The 24,731-nt window shown below is 35.0% G+C and overlaps 2 protein-coding genes across 2 annotated transcripts; both read left to right on the forward strand.

Moving 5' to 3' along the window:
• Nucleotides 1–1,282: 1,282 nt before the first annotated feature.
• Nucleotides 1,283–4,123, forward strand: LOC141281862 (uncharacterized). The gene is made up of 2 exons (XM_073813664.1): nucleotides 1,283–1,499; nucleotides 2,398–4,123. Exon 2 carries the CDS (start codon nucleotides 2,531–2,533, stop codon nucleotides 3,515–3,517), a length of 987 nt encoding a protein of 328 aa, XP_073669765.1. The 5' UTR covers nucleotides 1,283–1,499; nucleotides 2,398–2,530; the 3' UTR covers nucleotides 3,518–4,123.
• Nucleotides 4,124–13,549: 9,426 nt separating this feature from the next.
• Nucleotides 13,550–24,167, forward strand: LOC135743793 (zinc finger MYM-type protein 1-like). The gene is made up of 5 exons (XM_065261648.2): nucleotides 13,550–13,787; nucleotides 14,531–14,787; nucleotides 17,252–18,761; nucleotides 18,843–18,936; nucleotides 23,513–24,167. The coding sequence occupies exons 2-5, from the start codon at nucleotides 14,571–14,573 to the stop codon at nucleotides 24,035–24,037; spliced, it is 2,346 nt and encodes a 781-aa protein (XP_065117720.1). The 5' UTR covers nucleotides 13,550–13,787; nucleotides 14,531–14,570; the 3' UTR covers nucleotides 24,038–24,167.
• The last annotated feature ends 564 nt before the right edge of the window (nucleotides 24,168–24,731 follow it).

Raw genomic sequence — 24,731 nt, forward strand, 5'->3', positions numbered from 1 at the left:
TGAGTCTGTGACGCTGATCAAACACAAGTGACTGTATACTGGAGAGAAGCTGCACCGCTGTCATTCATGTTAAATAAGTTTCAGACGATCACACAGCTGCAAGCACATGATGTGAAATGCAGATAATCCTCACGATTGAATTACTCCAATATAACATCAAGTGGTGAAATTCTTTACTGTACGTCATCTTGTAGAGCATTGTATTAACAGTGCAAAAGGTCATTGGTTCAATCCCAGTAACACTCATTCTGATTAAATGTGCTTTAATGTATTGTTAACTTTCTTTTGATAAAGATTTTTGCAAAATGCATTAAAACGTAAATACATTTTTTTCGGGATTTTTTTTTTTTATGTTGGTACTAATATCGTTACTATGAGATTTGCACTTATTAAAGGAAATTTGTTAAATTAACGGTCTAAATCTCAATTCATTAACTTAAGAGAAGTAAACATTTTTGTGACTAAAGTGGGATTATTAAAGGACTCGTTCACCCAAAACAAAACATTTCTGTCATTATTCACTTATAAGCCAGCACTGTACATGTTAGATGTCTCCATTATTCAGGTCTTGCAGTCTATACTACATTTCAAAAACATTTCCCCACTCAGTCCCTCTTTAGTGAATTTCAACTTGTAAGCATAGCTTTCTGTACTGTTTATTGTTGGCACATATAATGTTAAATGTCTAATGTTTAAAAAAAATAAATGCGTTGACCACCTGTGTTTGTGCACAGTATTTTAATGTAGTGTACTTTTAATTGTATGTACAGTGTACAAGTAAAATGGAAATATACTTTAAGCTTCTTAAAGCTGGCCTGGACCACTTAACTAGATTAGTAATCTCCAGGTAATTTTATCTATACATTTGTGCGCTGACTCTTTTGAGTTATTTGTTTATACATTAGTCTGCAGTGCTCCTGATGATTACTGATGAATGCAGCCAGTAAACAGTCAGTGTTTTTGTGATATAGTTTGCATCAAGTGTAAATTCTTTATTTTGTTACTTAAACTTTAACTGTAATGCAGTGTCATTCACTTCTAAATTGATTCTAAATTGTAATCATTTGACAAATGTTGGATATTTAACCTTAAATATATTTATTTTAGCTACGAATTAACATATTTTGTGTATTTCCTTTGGTGTAGAAGATGATAGGTCATTTATTTGCTTGCATCTCACGAATTGGGACATAAATTAAAGAACGGGACTTTTATAATGCTTCTTGGAGCCGGTCGTGCAGTGACGTCATAAGGAGTGCGCGCGGCTCTCGTCTGTCGGTGGAGGGAGAGAAGATTGAGTTGAATAAAAACATATAAATGTGGCTTGATCTTTCAATCAAAGTTACTCCAGAAACTTAAATATTATTGAAACAATGTTAAATAATATTACAGTGTTATTTGAAGTTATTATACTTTATTGTATTTCTTAAATACTTAAAGTTGTTCCACTTGGACAGAAGTTAGACAAGGAAAGAGATTTCACTTTTTAAGCCATTCAGGTATGTACGTTTTATAAATGTGTTGGTGAGCTGTACATTAATTTTAAGGAATATTCATGCTCCTCTTTTCCATACAGTTATTTAACATAGCAGATAAATAATTGCTGTTAGTAAAATTGATCAGGGTCATAACTTGTAATACATGGATAATTCGGTTACAAATGTACTTTGTTTTTCCAGTTGAAAATTGTATGTTTGTGTAAACAGGATTGTAAAAGATTTGCATTTTTACTGCCCAAATTTTTATGCTGACAAATGGAAAATTGTAAAAACAACTGTTCATGACAGCACACCACACACCATCAGATTCCCTTTACAAACAACGTGAGTCTCGACTGAGAACATGGGAGATCTTGCGATGTGATTTCACAGGAAACAAACATAACAACAGGGATAAAGAAATGTCATTAATGCTATGGACTGCTTTTTACATCTCTGATGTCCATCTTACTTTGGACTGCACCTGTTAGACTTTATGTCTTTCATCAGTTTGCTTTCTGATTGAGTATCGTTTCATTCCACTTGATAATCGATAACTTGTATACGCATTTGTCCACACAACAGGATTTCTGATATTTTGCAATTGGAGTGCTTCAGAACAGATTCAGTCGCTGATAACACAAAAACGAGGCCAAATTTGCCCCGGTCGTCTTTTAGTGTGTGGCAGATTTAAAGTCTCATAATCTAATGATGAGATTAAGAGCATCAAAGTTTGATTTCAATCTTTGACATGACCTTACTCAATATTAAATATATCAAAGTTATGTTTTCATAGAATGGTCTTTACGTGATTTTATGTAGAAAACAGTAAATAAAAAATGACTCCGACTGGATCAAGCATTTGGCGTATTGATTGAAATGTAAAATTATAACTTTGTTCATTTGTATATCTTTACAGGTAGATGCTGAACAAACAATCTTCAGTAAAGTCACTTTCACACCAGTTCATCTATAAATACTGTGAAGAAGTCAAACAAGCAGCTGCTGTCACAACACATTCAACTACTCTACTATTCTGATCCACTGTTGTAATGATGGAGTGTGTTAAAGAGGAGACTGATCCTGAATCATTCACAATAACACCCCAACATACTCAACAACAAAGAGGTTTGTGTCTAATCTCAATGACTGAGAAAGAGCATCTTAAGGAACATACAGGAAATCACATTGGTAAGAGGACCCTTGCATGCCCTCAGTGTGGTAAATATTTTAAACGACAAACACATCTTAATGTTCACATAAAGACTCACACTGGAGAAAGGCCCTACAGCTGCCCTCAATGTGAAAAGACTTACAGACAAAAAGGATGCCTTAAGGAACATTTTATGAGACACACTGATGGGTGGTGCTTCACCTGCCCTCAGTGTGATAAGGGGTTTATACGAAAAATAAATCTTAAAGTTCACACAAAGACTCACACTGGAGGAAGGCCATACAGCTGCCCTCATTGTGCAAAGACTTACAAATGTAAGGGGGATCTTAAGAGACATATAGTAACTGACACAAATGAGAGGACCTTTGCATGCCCAGAGTGTGATAAAGCCTTTTTACGACAAAAATATCTTAATGTTCACATTAAGACTCACACTGCAGAAAAGACATACAGATGCCCTCTGTGTGAAAAGATTTTCAAATCTAAAGAGTCCATGAAAGAACATAAAATGAGTCACACTAACCAAACGCCTTTCTCTTGTCCTCAATGTAGAAAGAGTTTTACACACAGACGAAACCTTAATAGTCACATGAGGATTCATAGTGGTGATGGGCTTTACACCTGTCCTCATTGTGGGAAAAGTTTCACAAGAAAAGCACATTTAGAGACTCACATACGAGTTCACACTGGAGAGAAACCTTTCAGGTGCCCTCAGTGTGACAAGAGCTTTACACAACGTTCACATCTTCTGTCTCACATACGAATTCATACAGGTGAGAGACCTTACTCGTGCCATCTGTGTGATAAGAGTTACACACAGGCACGAAGTCTCAAAAATCATTTGCTGTCTGACCATTCTGTATAAAACTCCTAAAAGTGTTCACATTGTGGAAAGAGTTTTATTGGCTCTGTGACGCTGATCAAACACAAGTGACTGTATACTGGAGAGAAGCTGCACCGCTGTCATTCATGTTGGAGAAGTTTCAGACGATAACACACCTGCAAGCACATGAACTGAAATGAAGATAAACTTCACGAGTGAATTACTCCAAAACATATAAATGTTTATGCATTAAATGAAGTGGTGAAATTTGTTCCTGTTCCTTGTGTTAACAGTTCGAAAGTCATTGGTTCAATCCCAGGATCACACATTCTGATGAAATGTATTGTAACTTGCTTTGGATAAAGATGTCTGCAAAATACAATAAAATGTAAAAAAAAATCAGGATTTATTATTTGTTTATGTTGGAGTAGCAGTAGGCCTACTATTAGATTTGCACTCATGTCATTTGAAGGAATTTGTTAAATGATTGTAACAATATGATGTAACAATATTATCTCCATTCATATACTTAACATTTTTTGTTAATCATGGATATGATGGACTGAAGTGTGATTATTAAAGGAATCATTTGACCAAAACTGAAAATTTTATTATTATTCTCTCATAACCAGTGCTTCACATGTTAGATGTCTCCATTATCAGATCCAATTCAACATGAAAAAAAAATGTTTTATAAACCTCTCTTTTATGTTGTTTATTCCTATCTTTAACATAATTTCTACTTTGAGCATAGCTTTTTTGTACTATGATTATTGTTGTCGTGTTTGTTTAAAGTGCAGACAGCAAACAATAAAAATATGATGTTTGGCAATATTTTAAGATATACTTATTATATATAAAAGAACATTTTTTGTGATAGTTTATAGAAAGTGCCATTTATTTGTTATGTAATCTTTAATTGTAATTAAGATGCAGTGTTCGTATCACTTTACCCTGTATTATAATCGTTTGACAAATGTAGGATATTTAACCTTGAATATATTTATTTTACTTTTATGTTTCGTATATTTTAGTTACTTCAGGACTTTTATTTTGCTTCTTGGAGTCTATCGTGCAGTGACGTAATAAGGAGTGCGCTCAGTGCGCTGCCGCTTGTCTGGCGTAATTTTTAATAAAGGTTCTCCAACAATTTAGATATTATTGAAACGATGTTTAGATAATATTGTAGATTTACTTTAAGTTGTAACGAGCCTTATTTAGAATGCGATAAACAAAGAGATTTACTTCAATTTTCAACCCATTCAGGTCTGTAACTCTTATGTTTCTCAAATCTGTTAATTTGCTTAATTTTACGTGCTCCTATTTTCCATACAGTACTTTAACATAGCAGGTGGATAATTAATTTTGCTTGTAAAATTAATCAGGGTCATGACTTGTGTGACATGGATAATACAGTTACAAATGTACTTTGTTTTTCCAGTTAAAAATTGTCAGACGTATGTTTGTGTAAAAGGAAATGCAAAGAATTGCATTTGCATCATACACATTTTTATGCCCATAAATAGAAAAAAAAAAACAATTGTAAAGACACCTTGCAGTTAGTTTTAATGAGTGTTACCCTCCCTATGAAAACCTGGTTAAAGGCGGGGTGCATGATTTTTGAAACACTTTGAAAAAGGGAGTCGGGCTGAGTACCAAAACACACTTGTAGCCAATCAGCAGTAAGGGGAGTGTCTACTAACCGAAATGTTGCCTGGGTTGCGTATGTTTGGGGCGGGTCTATCAAAAGAAGGTCCAGATTCTATTAAGGTAGGAACGTGTTTGTTTGGGTGATTTCAAATGTCAACATTGGCTTTAAAGATCATGCACCCTGCCTTTATAGTTTTATGATCTGTTCATAAGACAATGAGCATTAAAGTTTAATTTTACATTTAGTTCAATCTTTGAAATTTTCTTCCCCAGTCTATATTATATTTTCACAGAATGCTCTTAACAGTATGTAGGATGAGTTTATGTAGAAAACAGTAAAACACTAAAAATAACTTTAGCTGGGTTTTCACAGACTGGGTCAAGTATTTGGCGTAGCCTATTGATTAAATTATAACTGTGGTCATTTGTATATCTTCACAGGTAGATGGTGAAGAAACAATCTTAAATGATACAATCTTCAGTGAAGTCACTATCACACCAGTTCATCTATAAATACTGTGAAGAAGTCAAACAAGCAGCTGTTGTCACAACACATTCAACTACTCTACTATTCTGATCCACTGTTGTAATGATGGAGTGTGTTAAAGAGGAGACTGATCCTGAATCATTCACAATAACACCTCAACATACTCAACAACAAAGAGGTTTGTGTTTCATCTTAATGACTGATAAAAAGCATAAAAGCTGTACGATATTATAATAAGGAATTTGACTTAAATTATTATAAAATAGAAATCTACATCTGATGGTGTTGTAATGACAGAATTTAATTTTAGTAGACCAGGCATAACAATATCTTTTTTTGCATTTTGAGGTTAAATTGAGGTTTAATATTTTTAATTAATTTCATGTTAATAATTTGTTCATTATAGGTCTAATGGGAATGAAAGAAGAAGATCAACAACAAAATGAAATGAAGGATCAGCACCATAATTTCATTAGTGAAGAAAAGTGCTCACAAACTGATAAGGATTCACCTGAAGAAAGAGCAGAAGCCAAAATCTCTTTTGCATGCCATCTTTATGCTGAGACTTTTTCACAAAAAGAACATTTAAATGTTCACATAATGACCAACACAGGAGTAATGCTATACACCAGTCCTCAGCCTGAAAAGACAAGGCATTTTAAGGAACACACTGGTGAGAGGCCGTTTACATGCCCTCAGTGTGATAAGAGTTTTAAACAACAAAGAAATCTTAATGTTCACATACAGACTCACTCTACTGAAAGGCCATACAGCTGCCCTCAATGTGGAAAGACGTACAGACGTAGAGGACACCTTAAGGAACATTTAGAAACTCACAGAGATGAGTGGCGCTTCACCTGCCCTCAGTGTGATAAGGGTTTTTTACGAAAACATAATCTTGATGATCACATAAAAACTCATACTGGAGAAAGGCCATTCACTTGCTTTCAATGTGCAAAGACTTTCACATGTAAAAAGGATCTTAAGAGACATTCATTAATTCACACAGATGAGAGGCCATTCACTTGCCCTCAGTGTGATAAGCCTTTTTTACAAAAAAGAAGTCTTGATTTTCACATAAAGACTCACACTGGAGAAAGGCCATACGCCTGTCCTCATTGTGAAAAGACTTATATATGTAAAAGAGACCTTAGTGTACATTTAGTAACTCATACAAATGTGAGACCCTTTGCATGCCCCCAGTGTAATAAGTGTTTCTCACTAAAAACAAAACTTAATGTTCACATGAAGACTCACACTGAAGAAAAGACATACAGCTGTCCTCTATGTGAAAAGACTTACAAAAGTAAAAAGTCCCTGCTACATCATAAAATAAATCACATTGACCAAAAGCCTTTCTTTTGTCCTCAATGTGAAAAGAGATTTAGACAAAGAGAAGCCTTTAATATTCACATGAGAAGTCACAGTGGTGATAGGACGTACACCTGTCCTCACTGTGGAAAGAGTTTCACCAAAAAAACAAATCTAGCGAATCACATACGGATTCACACTGGAGAAAAACCTTTCAGGTGCCCGCAGTGTGACAGGAGTTTTACACAACGTGGACATCTTGAGTATCACATACGAAGTCATACGGGTGAGAAGCCTTACTCGTGCCATCTGTGTGATAAGAGTTATGCAATGGCACGAAGTCTCAAACTTCATCTGCTGTTTCACTTGAACGAAAGCTCGAAAGAGACACCAGAAGACACATGCAATTTAAGTTCTGTGTGTGGAAAAACCTTCTAGTAAGCAGGAGAACGGACATGGGACCAAAAGATCCTTACTGGGGAAAAACCCTAAAAAGTGCTCACATAGAAAAGCAGTGTCTGCAAAAAGTAATCGAAAAATGATTTAATCGTTTGAAGTTGGGTTATGTTGCTACTTGATAATCACTGCAATGTTTTTCTTGACCCCGCTTACCTACCATATCATGTGACAGAAAGTAAAGAGAGATCATTTTAAAAAAAGGAGGACATTTGTGTTTTTGATTAAAAGTTGTGAGGGTACATGATTTTTTTTAAATAATGAAGCTCACATGTAAGTCATTTGTAAAAAAAATACAGTTTTTAATTTTTATTTCAATTTTATTGCAAATTTAATGTTGGTTACTGTATGTCTTTCTGTATGCAAACTATGAAAATGTAAGTTTAGCTTGCAGATGGTATTTTCATTAATATGAATATGGTAATTTTACCAAAACAAATGCCTTTTGTGTATTTTATTTGTAGATGATAATTTATGATTTTGTATGCTTTTACCATTTTAAACAGGAATTGAATGTATGGTCTTTAAGATTAAATAAAGCGTTTTTTTTTTTTTTCGTTATTCTCATCTGGAGTGCTCTGTGGCTCGCCAGCAAATTAAGGGAAGATTGAAGTATTTTAAGTTGTATTAAAAAAAAAAAAAAAAAAATATATATATATATATATATATATATATATATATATATATATATATATATTTTAATACAACTTAAAATACTTAAATATAAAATAAATATATATATGTGTGTACTGCAGTAATTTAAATCTCGCTGAAATAGTTTTAAATTACATTACAATAATTTAAGAATTATGAAGAAAGTCTATATGAAGTGCACAAAATATATTTTCACATACATTAACTAGGTATGAACTATATTGTTTTCACTATATTATAACACACTTGTGTGTGTGCATGTGCAATATATTCCATATATATGGAAAGCAGCAATTCCTTTTATGTTATTCTGTATATTGTAATATATTATTATAATGTATTTTGTATAATTACCAATAGAATAAAAATTATTCAATATCTTGACCCTTATACTTAACAAAATATATTTTCTTTCCAATCAGATTCGAAAACCAGAAGGAGCTGTTGTATAATTATATTTATTTTACCTCTACATTCACTTTTTGAGTTTTTGTAGGTAACAAAAGGTAATGCATATTTTCTATGCATTTCACAATTTTGGCCATAAAGTGAAAAAGGGACTTTTATTTTGCTTTTCAGAGTATGTCCTGTGGTGGCGTCATAGAAGTGCGCTCGTTGCCGCTCGTCTGTCGGTTGAGGGAAGACTGATGTGTTTGTTTGAAATTAAAAGATATAAAATATGGCTTAATTAAAAAAAAAAAGTAACGTTACTCCAGCATCGTAAATGTTACGAAAACTATGTTAAATAATGTTAGAATATTGAAATAGGGCCCACAGTTGTATTTGTTTTCAGAAAACAAAGCGACATACAAGCAGACTGACTGTCTACTTTTCAAGGCATTCAGGTAACTTATGCGGTTTCTTGAAATGAGTTTGTGTTTAGTATTGCAAACTGCCACAAGTATTTTCTGGTAAAACAACATCAAGTGTATGTGTTTTATTTGCAGCCGGCGCGTTAGGGCATATAATGTAAACCACACGAACATGTAGTAAATCATAAGTTATGAAAAGATAGTGGGATGCTTTGCTTTGCCCACTGTACGCCTTTCAACTGAAAATAACCTACACTGACAGATGTTAAAATATGCCAGTGCAATTGATTTGTCTCAAGAAACACACCAGTTACTTCTTTTTATAAGGCATTTTTAGGCAACTTTATAAACACCTTAATTTAAAGGTGGGGTGCATGATCTCTGAAAGACACTTTTGACATTTGATTTAACCAAATAGCGTGATTGTGAAATTTTGACATTTTGTCTTATCTTAAAACCTTACGGAAGGTCTGTATTCGTTAAAAATGAGCAAATCAAATATTTCAAATCAATATTTAATGTTCCTCTCATTACTTATGAGGTAAATAGCGTGTAATAAGCGAGATTATGTTGAAATAAGCGCCTTCAGTGTGATACAAGACCCTCCTCTTTACTTTGGGTCCTGATCATTGTTGTGGCTTATTTCTGCGATAACAACCGGCTGCCTAAACATTATCCCTTACTTGAATGGCAATAGCAATTATTCACTTGCAATTCCAATACCAAATTTTAAATTCAAATTTAAACGCAATTCTCTGTTGTATTTACATTTCCAGTGCACAGAAACCTGTCAACTACTATGCTATTCTGATCCAAATGATTGTAATGATGGAGCTTGGTAAAGAGGAGACTGATGCTGAATCATTCGCAATTAAAGAGGAGACTGATGCTGAATCATTCGCAATTAAAGAGGAGACTGATGGTGAATCCTTCACAATTAAAGAGGAGACTGATGGCGAATCCTTCACAATTAAAGAAGAGACTGATGCTGAATCATTTACAGTAACAGCTGAAAATACCGAAGAACAAAGAGGTCAGTGTCAAACTTTCATTTAGGATTTATAACTATTTAAAATCAAAGTTTCAGGCATGTTTTGTGGGCTATGGTTATTAATGTATGCAATGTTTTTCTTGACCCCGCTTACCTACCATATCATGTGACAGAAAGTAAAGAGAGATCATTTTAAAAAAAGGAGGACATTTGTGTTTTTGATTAAAAGTTGTGAGGGTACATGATTTTTTTTAAATAATGAAGCTCACATGTAAGTCATTTGTAAAAAAAATACAGTTTTTAATTTTTATTTCAATTTTATTGCAAATTTAATGTTGGTTACTGTATGTCTTTCTGTATGCAAACTATGAAAATGTAAGTTTAGCTTGCAGATGGTATTTTCATTAATATGAATATGGTAATTTTACCAAAACAAATGCCTTTTGTGTATTTTATTTGTAGATGATAATTTATGATTTTGTATGCTTTTACCATTTTAAACAGGAATTGAATGTATGGTCTTTAAGATTAAATAAAGCGTTTTTTTTTTTTTCGTTATTCTCATCTGGAGTGCTCTGTGGCTCGCCAGCAAATTAAGGGAAGATTGAAGTATTTTAAGTTGTATTAAAAAAAAAAAAAAAATATATATATATATATATATATATATATATATATATATATATATATATATTTTAATACAACTTAAAATACTTAAATATAAAATAAATATATATATGTGTGTACTGCAGTAATTTAAATCTCGCTGAAATAGTTTTAAATTACATTACAATAATTTAAGAATTATGAAGAAAGTCTATATGAAGTGCACAAAATATATTTTCACATACATTAACTAGGTATGAACTATATTGTTTTCACTATATTATAACACACTTGTGTGTGTGCATGTGCAATATATTCCATATATATGGAAAGCAGCAATTCCTTTTATGTTATTCTGTATATTGTAATATATTATTATAATGTATTTTGTATAATTACCAATAGAATAAAAATTATTCAATATCTTGACCCTTATACTTAACAAAATATATTTTCTTTCCAATCAGATTCGAAAACCAGAAGGAGCTGTTGTATAATTATATTTATTTTACCTCTACATTCACTTTTTGAGTTTTTGTAGGTAACAAAAGGTAATGCATATTTTCTATGCATTTCACAATTTTGGCCATAAAGTGAAAAAGGGACTTTTATTTTGCTTTTCAGAGTATGTCCTGTGGTGGCGTCATAGAAGTGCGCTCGTTGCCGCTCGTCTGTCGGTTGAGGGAAGACTGATGTGTTTGTTTGAAATTAAAAGATATAAAATATGGCTTAATTAAAAAAAAAAAGTAACGTTACTCCAGCATCGTAAATGTTACGAAAACTATGTTAAATAATGTTAGAATATTGAAATAGGGCCCACAGTTGTATTTGTTTTCAGAAAACAAAGCGACATACAAGCAGACTGACTGTCTACTTTTCAAGGCATTCAGGTAACTTATGCGGTTTCTTGAAATGAGTTTGTGTTTAGTATTGCAAACTGCCACAAGTATTTTCTGGTAAAACAACATCAAGTGTATGTGTTTTATTTGCAGCCGGCGCGTTAGGGCATATAATGTAAACCACACGAACATGTAGTAAATCATAAGTTATGAAAAGATAGTGGGATGCTTTGCTTTGCCCACTGTACGCCTTTCAACTGAAAATAACCTACACTGACAGATGTTAAAATATGCCAGTGCAATTGATTTGTCTCAAGAAACACACCAGTTACTTCTTTTTATAAGGCATTTTTAGGCAACTTTATAAACACCTTAATTTAAAGGTGGGGTGCATGATCTCTGAAAGACACTTTTGACATTTGATTTAACCAAATAGCGTGATTGTGAAATTTTGACATTTTGTCTTATCTTAAAACCTTACGGAAGGTCTGTATTCGTTAAAAATGAGCAAATCAAATATTTCAAATCAATATTTAATGTTCCTCTCATTACTTATGAGGTAAATAGCGTGTAATAAGCGAGATTATGTTGAAATAAGCGCCTTCAGTGTGATACAAGACCCTCCTCTTTACTTTGGGTCCTGATCATTGTTGTGGCTTATTTCTGCGATAACAACCGGCTGCCTAAACATTATCCCTTACTTGAATGGCAATAGCAATTATTCACTTGCAATTCCAATACCAAATTTTAAATTCAAATTTAAACGCAATTCTCTGTTGTATTTACATTTCCAGTGCACAGAAACCTGTCAACTACTATGCTATTCTGATCCAAATGATTGTAATGATGGAGCTTGGTAAAGAGGAGACTGATGCTGAATCATTCGCAATTAAAGAGGAGACTGATGCTGAATCATTCGCAATTAAAGAGGAGACTGATGGTGAATCCTTCACAATTAAAGAGGAGACTGATGGCGAATCCTTCACAATTAAAGAAGAGACTGATGCTGAATCATTTACAGTAACAGCTGAAAATACCGAAGAACAAAGAGGTCAGTGTCAAACTTTCATTTAGGATTTATAACTATTTAAAATCAAAGTTTCAGGCATGTTTTGTGGGCTATGGTTATTAATGTATGCAATGTTTTTCTTGACCCCGCTTACCTACCATATCATGTGACAGAAAGTAAAGAGAGATCATTTTAAAAAAAGGAGGACATTTGTGTTTTTGATTAAAAGTTGTGAGGGTACATGATTTTTTTTAAATAATGAAGCTCACATGTAAGTCATTTGTAAAAAAAATACAGTTTTTAATTTTTATTTCAATTTTATTGCAAATTTAATGTTGGTTACTGTATGTCTTTCTGTATGCAAACTATGAAAATGTAAGTTTAGCTTGCAGATGGTATTTTCATTAATATGAATATGGTAATTTTACCAAAACAAATGCCTTTTGTGTATTTTATTTGTAGATGATAATTTATGATTTTGTATGCTTTTACCATTTTAAACAGGAATTGAATGTATGGTCTTTAAGATTAAATAAAGCGTTTTTTTTTTTTTCGTTATTCTCATCTGGAGTGCTCTGTGGCTCGCCAGCAAATTAAGGGAAGATTGAAGTATTTTAAGTTGTATTAAAAAAAAAAAAAAAAATATATATATATATATATATATATATATATATATATATATATATATATATATATATTTTAATACAACTTAAAATACTTAAATATAAAATAAATATATATATGTGTGTACTGCAGTAATTTAAATCTCGCTGAAATAGTTTTAAATTACATTACAATAATTTAAGAATTATGAAGAAAGTCTATATGAAGTGCACAAAATATATTTTCACATACATTAACTAGGTATGAACTATATTGTTTTCACTATATTATAACACACTTGTGTGTGTGCATGTGCAATATATTCCATATATATGGAAAGCAGCAATTCCTTTTATGTTATTCTGTATATTGTAATATATTATTATAATGTATTTTGTATAATTACCAATAGAATAAAAATTATTCAATATCTTGACCCTTATACTTAACAAAATATATTTTCTTTCCAATCAGATTCGAAAACCAGAAGGAGCTGTTGTATAATTATATTTATTTTACCTCTACATTCACTTTTTGAGTTTTTGTAGGTAACAAAAGGTAATGCATATTTTCTATGCATTTCACAATTTTGGCCATAAAGTGAAAAAGGGACTTTTATTTTGCTTTTCAGAGTATGTCCTGTGGTGGCGTCATAGAAGTGCGCTCGTTGCCGCTCGTCTGTCGGTTGAGGGAAGACTGATGTGTTTGTTTGAAATTAAAAGATATAAAATATGGCTTAATTAAAAAAAAAAAGTAACGTTACTCCAGCATCGTAAATGTTACGAAAACTATGTTAAATAATGTTAGAATATTGAAATAGGGCCCACAGTTGTATTTGTTTTCAGAAAACAAAGCGACATACAAGCAGACTGACTGTCTACTTTTCAAGGCATTCAGGTAACTTATGCGGTTTCTTGAAATGAGTTTGTGTTTAGTATTGCAAACTGCCACAAGTATTTTCTGGTAAAACAACATCAAGTGTATGTGTTTTATTTGCAGCCGGCGCGTTAGGGCATATAATGTAAACCACACGAACATGTAGTAAATCATAAGTTATGAAAAGATAGTGGGATGCTTTGCTTTGCCCACTGTACGCCTTTCAACTGAAAATAACCTACACTGACAGATGTTAAAATATGCCAGTGCAATTGATTTGTCTCAAGAAACACACCAGTTACTTCTTTTTATAAGGCATTTTTAGGCAACTTTATAAACACCTTAATTTAAAGGTGGGGTGCATGATCTCTGAAAGACACTTTTGACATTTGATTTAACCAAATAGCGTGATTGTGAAATTTTGACATTTTGTCTTATCTTAAAACCTTACGGAAGGTCTGTATTCGTTAAAAATGAGCAAATCAAATATTTCAAATCAATATTTAATGTTCCTCTCATTACTTATGAGGTAAATAGCGTGTAATAAGCGAGATTATGTTGAAATAAGCGCCTTCAGTGTGATACAAGACCCTCCTCTTTACTTTGGGTCCTGATCATTGTTGTGGCTTATTTCTGCGATAACAACCGGCTGCCTAAACATTATCCCTTACTTGAATGGCAATAGCAATTATTCACTTGCAATTCCAATACCAAATTTTAAATTCAAATTTAAACGCAATTCTCTGTTGTATTTACATTTCCAGTGCACAGAAACCTGTCAACTACTATGCTATTCTGATCCAAATGATTGTAATGATGGAGCTTGGTAAAGAGGAGACTGATGCTGAATCATTCGCAATTAAAGAGGAGACTGATGCTGAATCATTCGCAATTAAAGAGGAGACTGATGGTGAATCCTTCACAATTAAAGAGGAGACTGATGGCGAATCCTTCACAATTAAAGAAGAGACTGATGCTGAATCATTTACAGTAACAGCTGAAAATACCGAAGAACAAAGAGGTCAGTGTCAAACTTTCATTTAGGATTTATAACTATTTAAAATCAAAGTTTCAGGCATGTTTTGTGGGCTATGGTTATTAAAGGTTTACTCCACTTACTTAAAAAAAAAAAAAGATAATTTGCTCACCCCCATGTCATTCAAAACGTTGATGTCTTTCTTTGTTCAGTCAAGAGGAAAATACGTTGTTTTAGTAAAACATGCTACGATTTTTTTTTCATTTTAATGGATTTTAGTGGACCCCAACAGTTTACAGTTTCAATGCAGTTTCAATGTAGCTTTAAAGTGCTCTTAATGATCCCAACCGAGGCAATAGGGTCTTATCTAGCAAAAAATTTCCGTTTTCTGCATAAAAAATATGCACTTTAAAACCACAACTTCACGTCTTGCACTAGCCATGTGACGTGCCAGCACAACCTCACGTAATGCATAAGCACGTCGAAAGGTCATGCTTCACAAATTTGAAACCCACATTTGCGGACTATTTTCAACAATAACCTGACACAAAGACATTAATTAGTAGAGCCTGACAGATATATCGGCCGGCCGATATTATCGGCCGATATGAGCTAATTGCATTTATATCGGCGTTTATAACGGCCGATAAAACATAAGAAACAGTCTCTCATGCTTCACTTATGTTATGAGTGGTGCATAGTTTGCCCACCAGAGGGAGGTCTGCAACTCCTCAGTTGACAACAGCACCAGAAATCCACTACTGAAGACAGCTATCAGCCAAGCCGATTGCAGAGCATTACACCCGGCATGTAAACTCAGAGAAAAAGCGGAGGTTAGTTGTTGTGCGCGGCCGGTGAGCTCAGTGTCGTATTTGTAAACAATGGTGGGTTATGACTTAATATCCACGGTACGTCTTTTGTTGTTTTCACATCTGTGGCAAACCGTGACGGTCGCGAAGTTGATCGTGACCAAACAACATTGCGTTTGGTGGCGTCAAACGGGGCTTCACAAAGAATGTGCTAAGGACATCGGCAGTTTGGCAAATAGATGGTAAGCTGTTTTAAACAACTTTGGTAAAGAAATGCGGATGTTAGCTTTAGGTGTGCTCGACTTTTAAGCAGCATGTGTGTGGAAATGTCCGTTAACAGTTCAGGGGTAAACGCGTCATCTGCTTAAAAACGTTCTGATTGGCCCGAAGCTGTCAGCGCGGTCTGACGTTGTCCGTTCTTAAAGCCGGTAATCCTATATTTTTTGTTCACACACAGCACTTACCGGTAAACAGCCTTGTTTGAGATCGTTTAGAGCCCTTTAAAGCTGCGTTGAAACTGCAATTTTAAACCGCATCCAAACTGTAAACTGTTGAGGTCCACTAAAGTTCACAATATGGAGAAAAATCCTGGAATGTTTTTCTTAAAAAACTTAATTTCTTCTCAACTGAACACAGAAAGACATAAACATTTTTGATGACATGGGGGTGAGTAAATATCAGGCTTTTTTCAAAGAAAGTGGAGTAATCCTTTAAATTAGTGATGCACCAATGTATCGGCTGCCGATATTTATCGGCTGATTTTTGATTAATTTGAAACCATCGGCAATAGCAAGAGTAAGGCCGATACCGATTGTTTATTAATTAACTGCATAAAGAAATCCATTATATGTAAAAAATGAGTTAATGTTGTTAATAAAATAAATGCTGAATAGCAAAAACCACATTTGAAGGTTGTCATGCTGTCTTATTATATTTGTTTTAGCTTAATTTGTGCCTCTCTTATTATGTTGGTCAGTTGAATGTTAATTAGATCCAATCCATGTTCAGTAAAAATAATTTGATGCAGAAATAAATTAGCTAATAGACCAACTGTATAGTATTGTACACAAGTGTTTAATATCGGTATCGGCCAGAAGTTGTCTGTTTAAATCGGTATCGGCCCAAAAAAAATCCTATCGGTGCATCCCTACTTTAAATTGTTAGAGTTGTAGAACGACACTCATCTACTACAGTGGTTATCAAACTGGGGGCTGCAAGATTGTAAAGACAAGGCTATTAACCAACAGCAATACATTGTGTCATGTAATATGTTTTGTTTAATTTAAAATGTAAGTTTGAGATTATTTTATGTCACAAATTGTCTTTGGTGGGGCCGTGAAGTGATGCATCGTACACAAGGGGGTGTCTGCATGCTGAAAAGTTTGATACCCACTGATCTACTACATTTAACGTTTTTGAAAATTGAAAATAAGTTTAATATATAGCACAAATTAATAACAAAATATAATTATTTAATAGTCCTATTGTGATTTTTATATATAAAAAATGTTGATTCTGTATGTGTGTGAGTGGGGCACTGGACAAACAAGTGTTTTTGTAGGCCGAGCTCTTCTTGGTTTGTTTCAAATTGTTCGAACCCTTCTGCTTTTGTTGTTAGCAATCAATATTGTTTTTATATTTTTGTCCGTGTGATTGGACTGGTGTCTTTACCACTCAGCAGATTGTCATTTCACTGGCAGGTTCTGATCAATGGAAGCTGGAGGTGAAATATCTCGAGATGAAGGAAAATTCAGTTTTATCTTTACAAAACTACCCTTTTGCAAGCCGTTCGGATGAAGAAAAAATAAGGATCAAGGAGCTTGGACCAGATCAACCCAACTTGAATATTCAGCAGCAATCAAGTGATCGCGGTCGCCCTTACACTCGGTCGTTTTCCAGGACGACTTATGGCAAACGGATTTGGCTGGCTGGATGCGATGTGAGCCATGCATTTTACTGTTTTCCTTGTTTACTGTTTCAAAGTCCAGGCACAGAGACATTGTGGACTACGAAAGGTTTTCGTGACTTAAAACACCTGTCAGAAAGGTGTAAGCGACACGAAAGTAGCCGGAGCCATCTTGAGAATGCTATGAAGCTTCAGTTTTTTGGGAAGCTTAGCATTGCTGAACAGCTTGATGAAGGCTACAGGATAGGCATTAAAAGACACAATGAGGAGGTTACTAAAAATCGACACATCCTGTCCAGAATAATAGACTGTGTGAAATTTTGTGGTGCCTTCGAGCTGGCTTTGCACAGACATGATGGGAGCTCCGATAATCCCGGGATTTTTCGTGGTTTGGTCGATTTTGTGGCTTCCCTCGACGGAGTCTTAAAAGAGCAACTCGAGAATGCTGCCGTGTTCAAGGGAACTTTGGAAACCATGCAGAACGAGTTGTTTGACCGTATGTTGTCTGTTGTGAGGGATCATATAATTCAGGAAGCACAGACCAGCGCCTTTCTTTCCATTCAGGTTGACGAGACCACTGATATTGCAACACAACTTGTGCTTGTGCTGCGCTACATTGATGCCAAAAGCAATGTACAGGAGAGGTTTTTTGCGTTTATTCCTCTGAATTCTACTACGGCTGATTCCATCGCTACAGCACTAAAAGAGCATCTTGCGGTCATCCTTCCCGAGGACCAGAAGAGTAAGCTCATCTCTCAAGCCTATGATGGAGCCAGCGTGATGAGGGGTGTTCAACGAAAGGTTCAAGATGTGTACCCTAATGCCCATTACATCCACTGCTACGCACATCAGCTCCATCAAATAGTGCAACAGGCCACATCTTACATACCCAAAGTGAGAATTTTTTTTTCTGACCTTGAAGGATTTGCCAGCTTTTTTACGAGATCAACCAAGCGCACTGATGTTCTTGATAAAGTAATTGCCCGTAGACTACCAACATCAAGTGGCGTTCGATGGAACGTCCACAGCCGTCCCATTGATATAGTGTTTGCGCACAGAGAGGACCTCATCCGCTGTTTTGAAACTATACGAGACTCGAGTGGCTTTGACCCTGTTTCCATCAGAGAGGCAGTAGCATTGGCCATGCTGCTGGAGGATCAGGATTTTACGTTTTTTCTGCAACTTTTTCACAAGGTCATGCCACACGTGGACCTCCTTTATGCCAAACTTCAAAAAAAGGACATAGATTCAGTCCACATTAAGGGAAGCATTGAGCAGTTCCAGCTGGGCATACAGAATGTCAGGTAGCAGCTGTATTTCTAATTTTATATTTGCTATCATTATTATTATTATTATTACTTATACATTTTCTTACTTCTTTGCAGAAATTCTTTTCATTCCCTGGTTGACCAAAGCGTTGAAGGTGGTTCTCGACCAAAGAGACGGCGACCGCTCAATCCAGAAGGGGTTGCAGCAGAGGTGAGCTTTTATTGCAGTCCATGTTACTTGCAGTATTTCATAGAAAAGCCATCAAAAACAAAATGCATATTAGCAACAACTTAAAGGGATAGTTCACCCAAAAATGAAAATAATGTCATTAATGACTCACCCTCATGTTGTTTCAAACTCGGAAACTTCATGTTGTTTCAAACTTCATCTTCGGAACACAGTTTAAGATGTTTTTTATTTAGTCTGAAAGCTTGTTTACCCTTCATTGAAAATCTATGTACGGTATACTGTCCATGTCCAGAAAGGTAATAAAAACATCATCAAGGTAGTCCATGTGACATCAGTGGGTCAGTTAAAATGTGTTGAAGCATCGAAAATACATTTTGGTCCAAAAAAACAAGATTTTATTCAGCATTGTCTTCTCTTCCGTGACTGTTGTGAAGCACATGCGCGAGACTTAAGTCATTTGACTGCAGTGACGCAGATGACGTGTTACCTAAAACATGTTTGCAAATTTTTTTTTTCAAACTTACAGCGTGCGTCTCCCTCAGACTGTAAAGAAGCCCGTGCGCACAACAAAAACAGCTGGGGCGCACCAGATAACACGTCAGCCCCGTCGTAAGTCATCTGCGTCATTGCAGTCACGTGACTAGTCTCACGCATGCGCTTCACAACGGACGCTGAAGAGAAGACAATGGTGAATAAAGTTGTAATTTTTGGACCAAAATGTATTTTTGAAGCTTTTTTTTTTACACATTTTAACTGACCCACTGATGTCACATGGACTACTTTGATGATGTTTTTATAACCTTTCTGGACATGGACAGTATCGTACGTAGATTTTCAATGAAGGGTCAACAAGCACTCAGACTAAAAATAAAACATCTTAAACTGTGTTACGAAGATGAACGGAGGTCTTACGAGTTTAGAACGACATGAGGGTGAGTCATTAAAGGGATAGGTCAGCCAAAAATGATATTAAACCCATGATTTACTCACCCCCAAGCTGTCCGAGTTGCATATGTCCATCGTTTTTCAGACAAACACATTTTCGGATATTTTAGAAAATGTTTTAGATCTTTCAGTTGATTAAATGTAATGTTACGGGGTGCACGACCTTCAAGTCCAAAAAAAGTGCGTCCATCCTTCACAAAATAAATCCAAACGGCTCCAGGATGATAAACAAAGGTCTTCTAAGGGTAATCCGCGTGGTGTTGTTGTAGAAATATCCATATTTAAAACTTTATAAACTAAAACAACTACCTACCGGTAGCGCCGCCATCTTAGTCGCTTCCGCATTCACGATGAGAGCTTACGCAGGCTACGGAGGCTACTCTGCTGCTGCTCTGTGCCCCCGCCCTCCGAATTTGACATACGTCACTAAGAAACGTACGTACACTACCCTGATACTCTCTCCTGAATACAGAGGAGTCTAAGATGGCGGCGCTACCGGAAGGTATTTATTTTCGTTAATAAAGTTTTAAATATGGATATTTCTACAACAACACCGCGCAGATTACCCTCAGAAGAACTTTGTTTATCATCCTGGAGCCGTTTGGATTTAATGTGTGAAGGATGGACGCACTTTTTTTGGACTTGAAGGTCGTGGACCCCATAACTTCACATTTAATTAACTGAAAGATCTAAAACATTTTCTAAAATATCCGAAAATGTGTTTGTCTGAAAAACGATGGACATAGGCAACTCGGACAGCTTGGGCGTGAGTAAATCATGCGTTTAATATCATTTTTGGCCGAACTATCCCTTTAATGACATTATTTTCATTTTTGGGTAAACTATTCCTTTAAACTGCATTAAGTGAATGCCTTCTCATGTTTTTGATGATTTTGTTTTTAGCATAAATATTGAAAGTAGACCCTTAAAGGCCCACTGAATTGCCTTAGAATGTGCAGCATTATTTGATTGAATGTAATTTGACATAGGGTTTTCAAGGTACCAAAATTTTAGTAGTCTGTACCGATACCAGTAAAAAATACAGTTCTCTGTACCATTTCGGTACCAAAGCAAAACACAAAAACATGATAATTAAACACTATTTCATTAATAAAGTTAAAAGTTAATATAAAATAATGATATAAAAGCATTGCCATTCTGTATTTACTTTACATTTATTCATCAAGTATAAAATGTATTTGTTGCTGAAAGGTTTCTGCAGCTGTTGTCTGTGTGTGTTTGCTGGGGTCCTTCATGTTGAAGAACATAATCCTCAGTCGGCTGCTTTAAAAGAGACAAATACAATAAACTTTATTAAGACAATTTGTGAACATAGCATATACAACATAAGATAACTGGCACTAAATAACTGGTTTTAAATAACAAAACTGAGCTATTATATTACATTTAAAAAAGACTACAAGTACCTGCATGCATATTAAAGGAATATTCCATTTTCTTAAACAAAAAATCCAGATAATTTACTCACCACCATGTCATCCAAAATGTTGATGTCTTTCTTTGTTCAGTCCAGAAGAAATTATGTTTTTTGAGGAAAACATTGCAGGATTTTTCTCATTTTAATGGACTTTAATAGAGCCCAACATTTAATACTTAACTCACTTAACAGTTTTTTTTCAACGGAGTTTCAAAGGTCTATAAACGATCCCAAACGAGGCATTAGGGTCTTATCTAGCGAAACGATTGTCATTTTTGATAAGAAAAATAAAAAATATCCACTTTTAAAGCACAACTTCTCGTCTAGATCAGGTCGTGATGCGTAATGTGACCCCACGCAATACGTCATGACGTCAAGAGGTCACAGAAGACGAACGCGAAACTCCGCCCCAGTGTTTACAAATGTGTTGAAAGAGGACCGTTCCTACGTTGTTGTATGTCAACTGATACTAATTAATGTCTTTGTGTCAGTTTATTGTTTACAATGGTCCGCAAATTTGCGTTTTATATATGTAACACGTGACCTCCCTACGCATTTACGTTAGGTTGCGCTGGATCAGACCTAGACGAAAAGTTGTGGTTTAAAAGAGCATATTTTTTATTTTTCTTGTCAAAAATGACAATCGTTTCGCTAGATAAGACCCTAATGCCTCGTTTGGGATCGTTTAGAGTCCTTTGAAACTCCGTTGAAAAAAACTGTTAAGTGTTGAGTTAAGTATTAAATGTTGGGCTCTATTAAAGTCCATTCAAATGAGAAAAATCCTGCAATGTTTTCCTCAAAAAACATAATTTCTTCTCGACTGAACAAAGAAAGACATCAACATTTTGAATGACATGGTGGTGAGTAAATTATCTGGATTTTTCTTTTAAGAAAATTGAATATTCCTTTAAGGATAAAACGACAAACATTGCTACTAGCCGAACATTCACTACTTTATAATACAAGAGTTTTGTATATACATGTCATCAAACAGCCTCTGCTGTGTAAAATCTGTACACCTGTGTGTTCTCCTTTTTTTACCCATGTAAAAGCATTTAAAGGTTAATATGAACACTTGAGCATCAGCCCCGCTTGTACTGTACTTACTATTAAAGGGATAGTTCACCCAAAAATGAAAATTCAGCCATCATTTACTCACCCTCATGTTGTTACAAACCTGTATACATTTCTTTGTTCTGATGAACACAAAGGAAGATATTTTGTAACCAAACCCTTCGTGGACCCCATTTACTTCTATAGCATTCGTTTTTCCTACTATGGAAGTGAATGGGGTCCACTAACGGTTTGGTTAGAAACATTCTTCAAAATATCTTCCTCTGTGTTCATCAGAACAAAGAAATGTATCGGGGTTTTTAACAACATAAGAGTGAGTAAATAATGTCAGAATTTTAATTTTTGGGTGATCTATCCCTTTAAGTTTACAAACGGGGGTTTATTTTAATGCAAAATTAAAATGCTACACCGCACGTAATGCAAACGCAATTAAAACTGAAGCTCACCTGCTTGAATTCGAATGCATCCCATCTGTGGTTGTTGGCATGAATGATCTGTTTACTTCTCCTTTCTGTGTTTTTTGGCAGTCTGTAAAACGATAGCTCCGAATTTTTGTTAAATCTGTTAGTACAGCCTATCGCACAACAGCTTTTTCTCATTTAGATGTGTTTTCCACGTGTTTTCGCTTATCTCACACTGTACACAAATGCTGACACTCTGTCTTTTGCCACTCAGTGGGCGTAACGCAGTCATTTTCGCCGAAGGTGATGTCACGCGCATACCCTCTATTAAGTTATGGTGCTGGTGTAGCAAATAAAAAGAGCACCTCAGTACTATACAAGTTGTATGTGATTTGTTTGCACCAATCTACAGTTCGTTCTCTCTGTGATCTGCTTTAAATCTGAAGTATTTCTGTATTGTATTTCTGCTGTGGTTCCGGTACCTGGTACCATTTACTTTTTTATTTTTTAGTACCGGCTTGGTAGGTACTTTTGACAACCCTAGGGTGACCACATTAGTATTACGGCCTTCTTTTCTGAATCCGATTGATATAAATGGCTGATAGTTCATCAAAGTTGACTTTGTGACAGTGAAACTACTCTCCCTGTATAACTTAAAACTGGTCATTTTAAATGTTGCAGTTGAAATTGACTTTTTGTCATCACTACATATTTTTTGTTTTTGTCTTTCACTCTGTAGGTCTGTGATGCCATACTCAAACACACAAAGGAACGGTTCTTCTTCACAAACCATCTTGTCAGTGCCACCTTGCTACAAGCAGACAGGTTTGCAGAGTACACAAATGTGTTTCCCGAAGATGCAGTAAGTAAGACTTTGAAGGCTTATCCTGTGCTTTGTGGGAGTAAGCTGAAGACAGAGCTCAGTCTCATCTACCACAAGGAAGAGTTCAGAAGCTGTTGTGGTGCTGTGGACCTTCTCCGGCTGTTTATGGAGAACAGTCTTGAAGAGGTTTTTTCGGAGACCGTCACTCTTCTAAAGATCCTCATCACCACACCCATGACCACAGTAGAAGCTGAGAGGTGCTTCACAACTTTAAAAAGAATTAAGACTTTTTTGAGAAATACCGTGACCCAGGAAAGGCTGAATGCCTTGGCCATGTTATCAATGGAAAAGAGACTGGTGACTGAGATAACCGACTTTAACCAGAAGGTCATTGAAAAATTTGCAAGCCTGAAAGAAAGAACAAACTTTCTTTTCAAATAAAGTAATTATGCTACTTTACTTTGTGTGCGTGCGCGTGTGTGTCTGGGTGGGTGCGTGTGTCATGGTGTGTGTGTGTGTGTGTGTGTGTGTGTGTGTGTCTGGGTGGGTGCGTGTGTCATGGTGTGTGTGTGTGTGTGTGTGTGTGTGTGTGTGTTTAATAGTTACTTTTTATTGATAATAAACCCCTATTGAACTATTGAACTGAATTCACTGTTTCAGAGTACATTTATTGCATGCTTTAAAGGGACAGTGCACGTAAAAATTCAAACACTGTCATCATTTAATTCAATTCAATTTTATTTATATAGTGCTTTTCACAATTGTTAATTGTTTCAAAGCAGCTTTACATTAATAGATGTAGGAAAAGCATAGAAAAGCGAGCGTAGTAATAATGTAACGTATACAGTAAAGTAGTAAGTTAAGCCAAAGATGGGGGACTCTCCAGGTGATGAAAAAAATAAATATATATATATATATACACATACATACATACATACATACATACATACATACATACATATATATATATATATATATATATATATATATATATATATATATACATATACTATCGGGGTATGTGAATTAAACTGGTTCCGACACTGGTCAGGCATCGGCTGGGCATCTCGTTGAAGGACGGTCAGTAGGTCCGTGGTGTGATGACCTTCACAGCTGCAGGAACTGGGTCTGTTGT

The sequence above is a fragment of the Paramisgurnus dabryanus genome, chromosome 2 (assembly GCF_030506205.2).
Source record: "Paramisgurnus dabryanus chromosome 2, PD_genome_1.1, whole genome shotgun sequence".
In the NCBI taxonomy this organism is placed as follows: Eukaryota; Metazoa; Chordata; class Actinopteri; order Cypriniformes; family Cobitidae; genus Paramisgurnus; species Paramisgurnus dabryanus.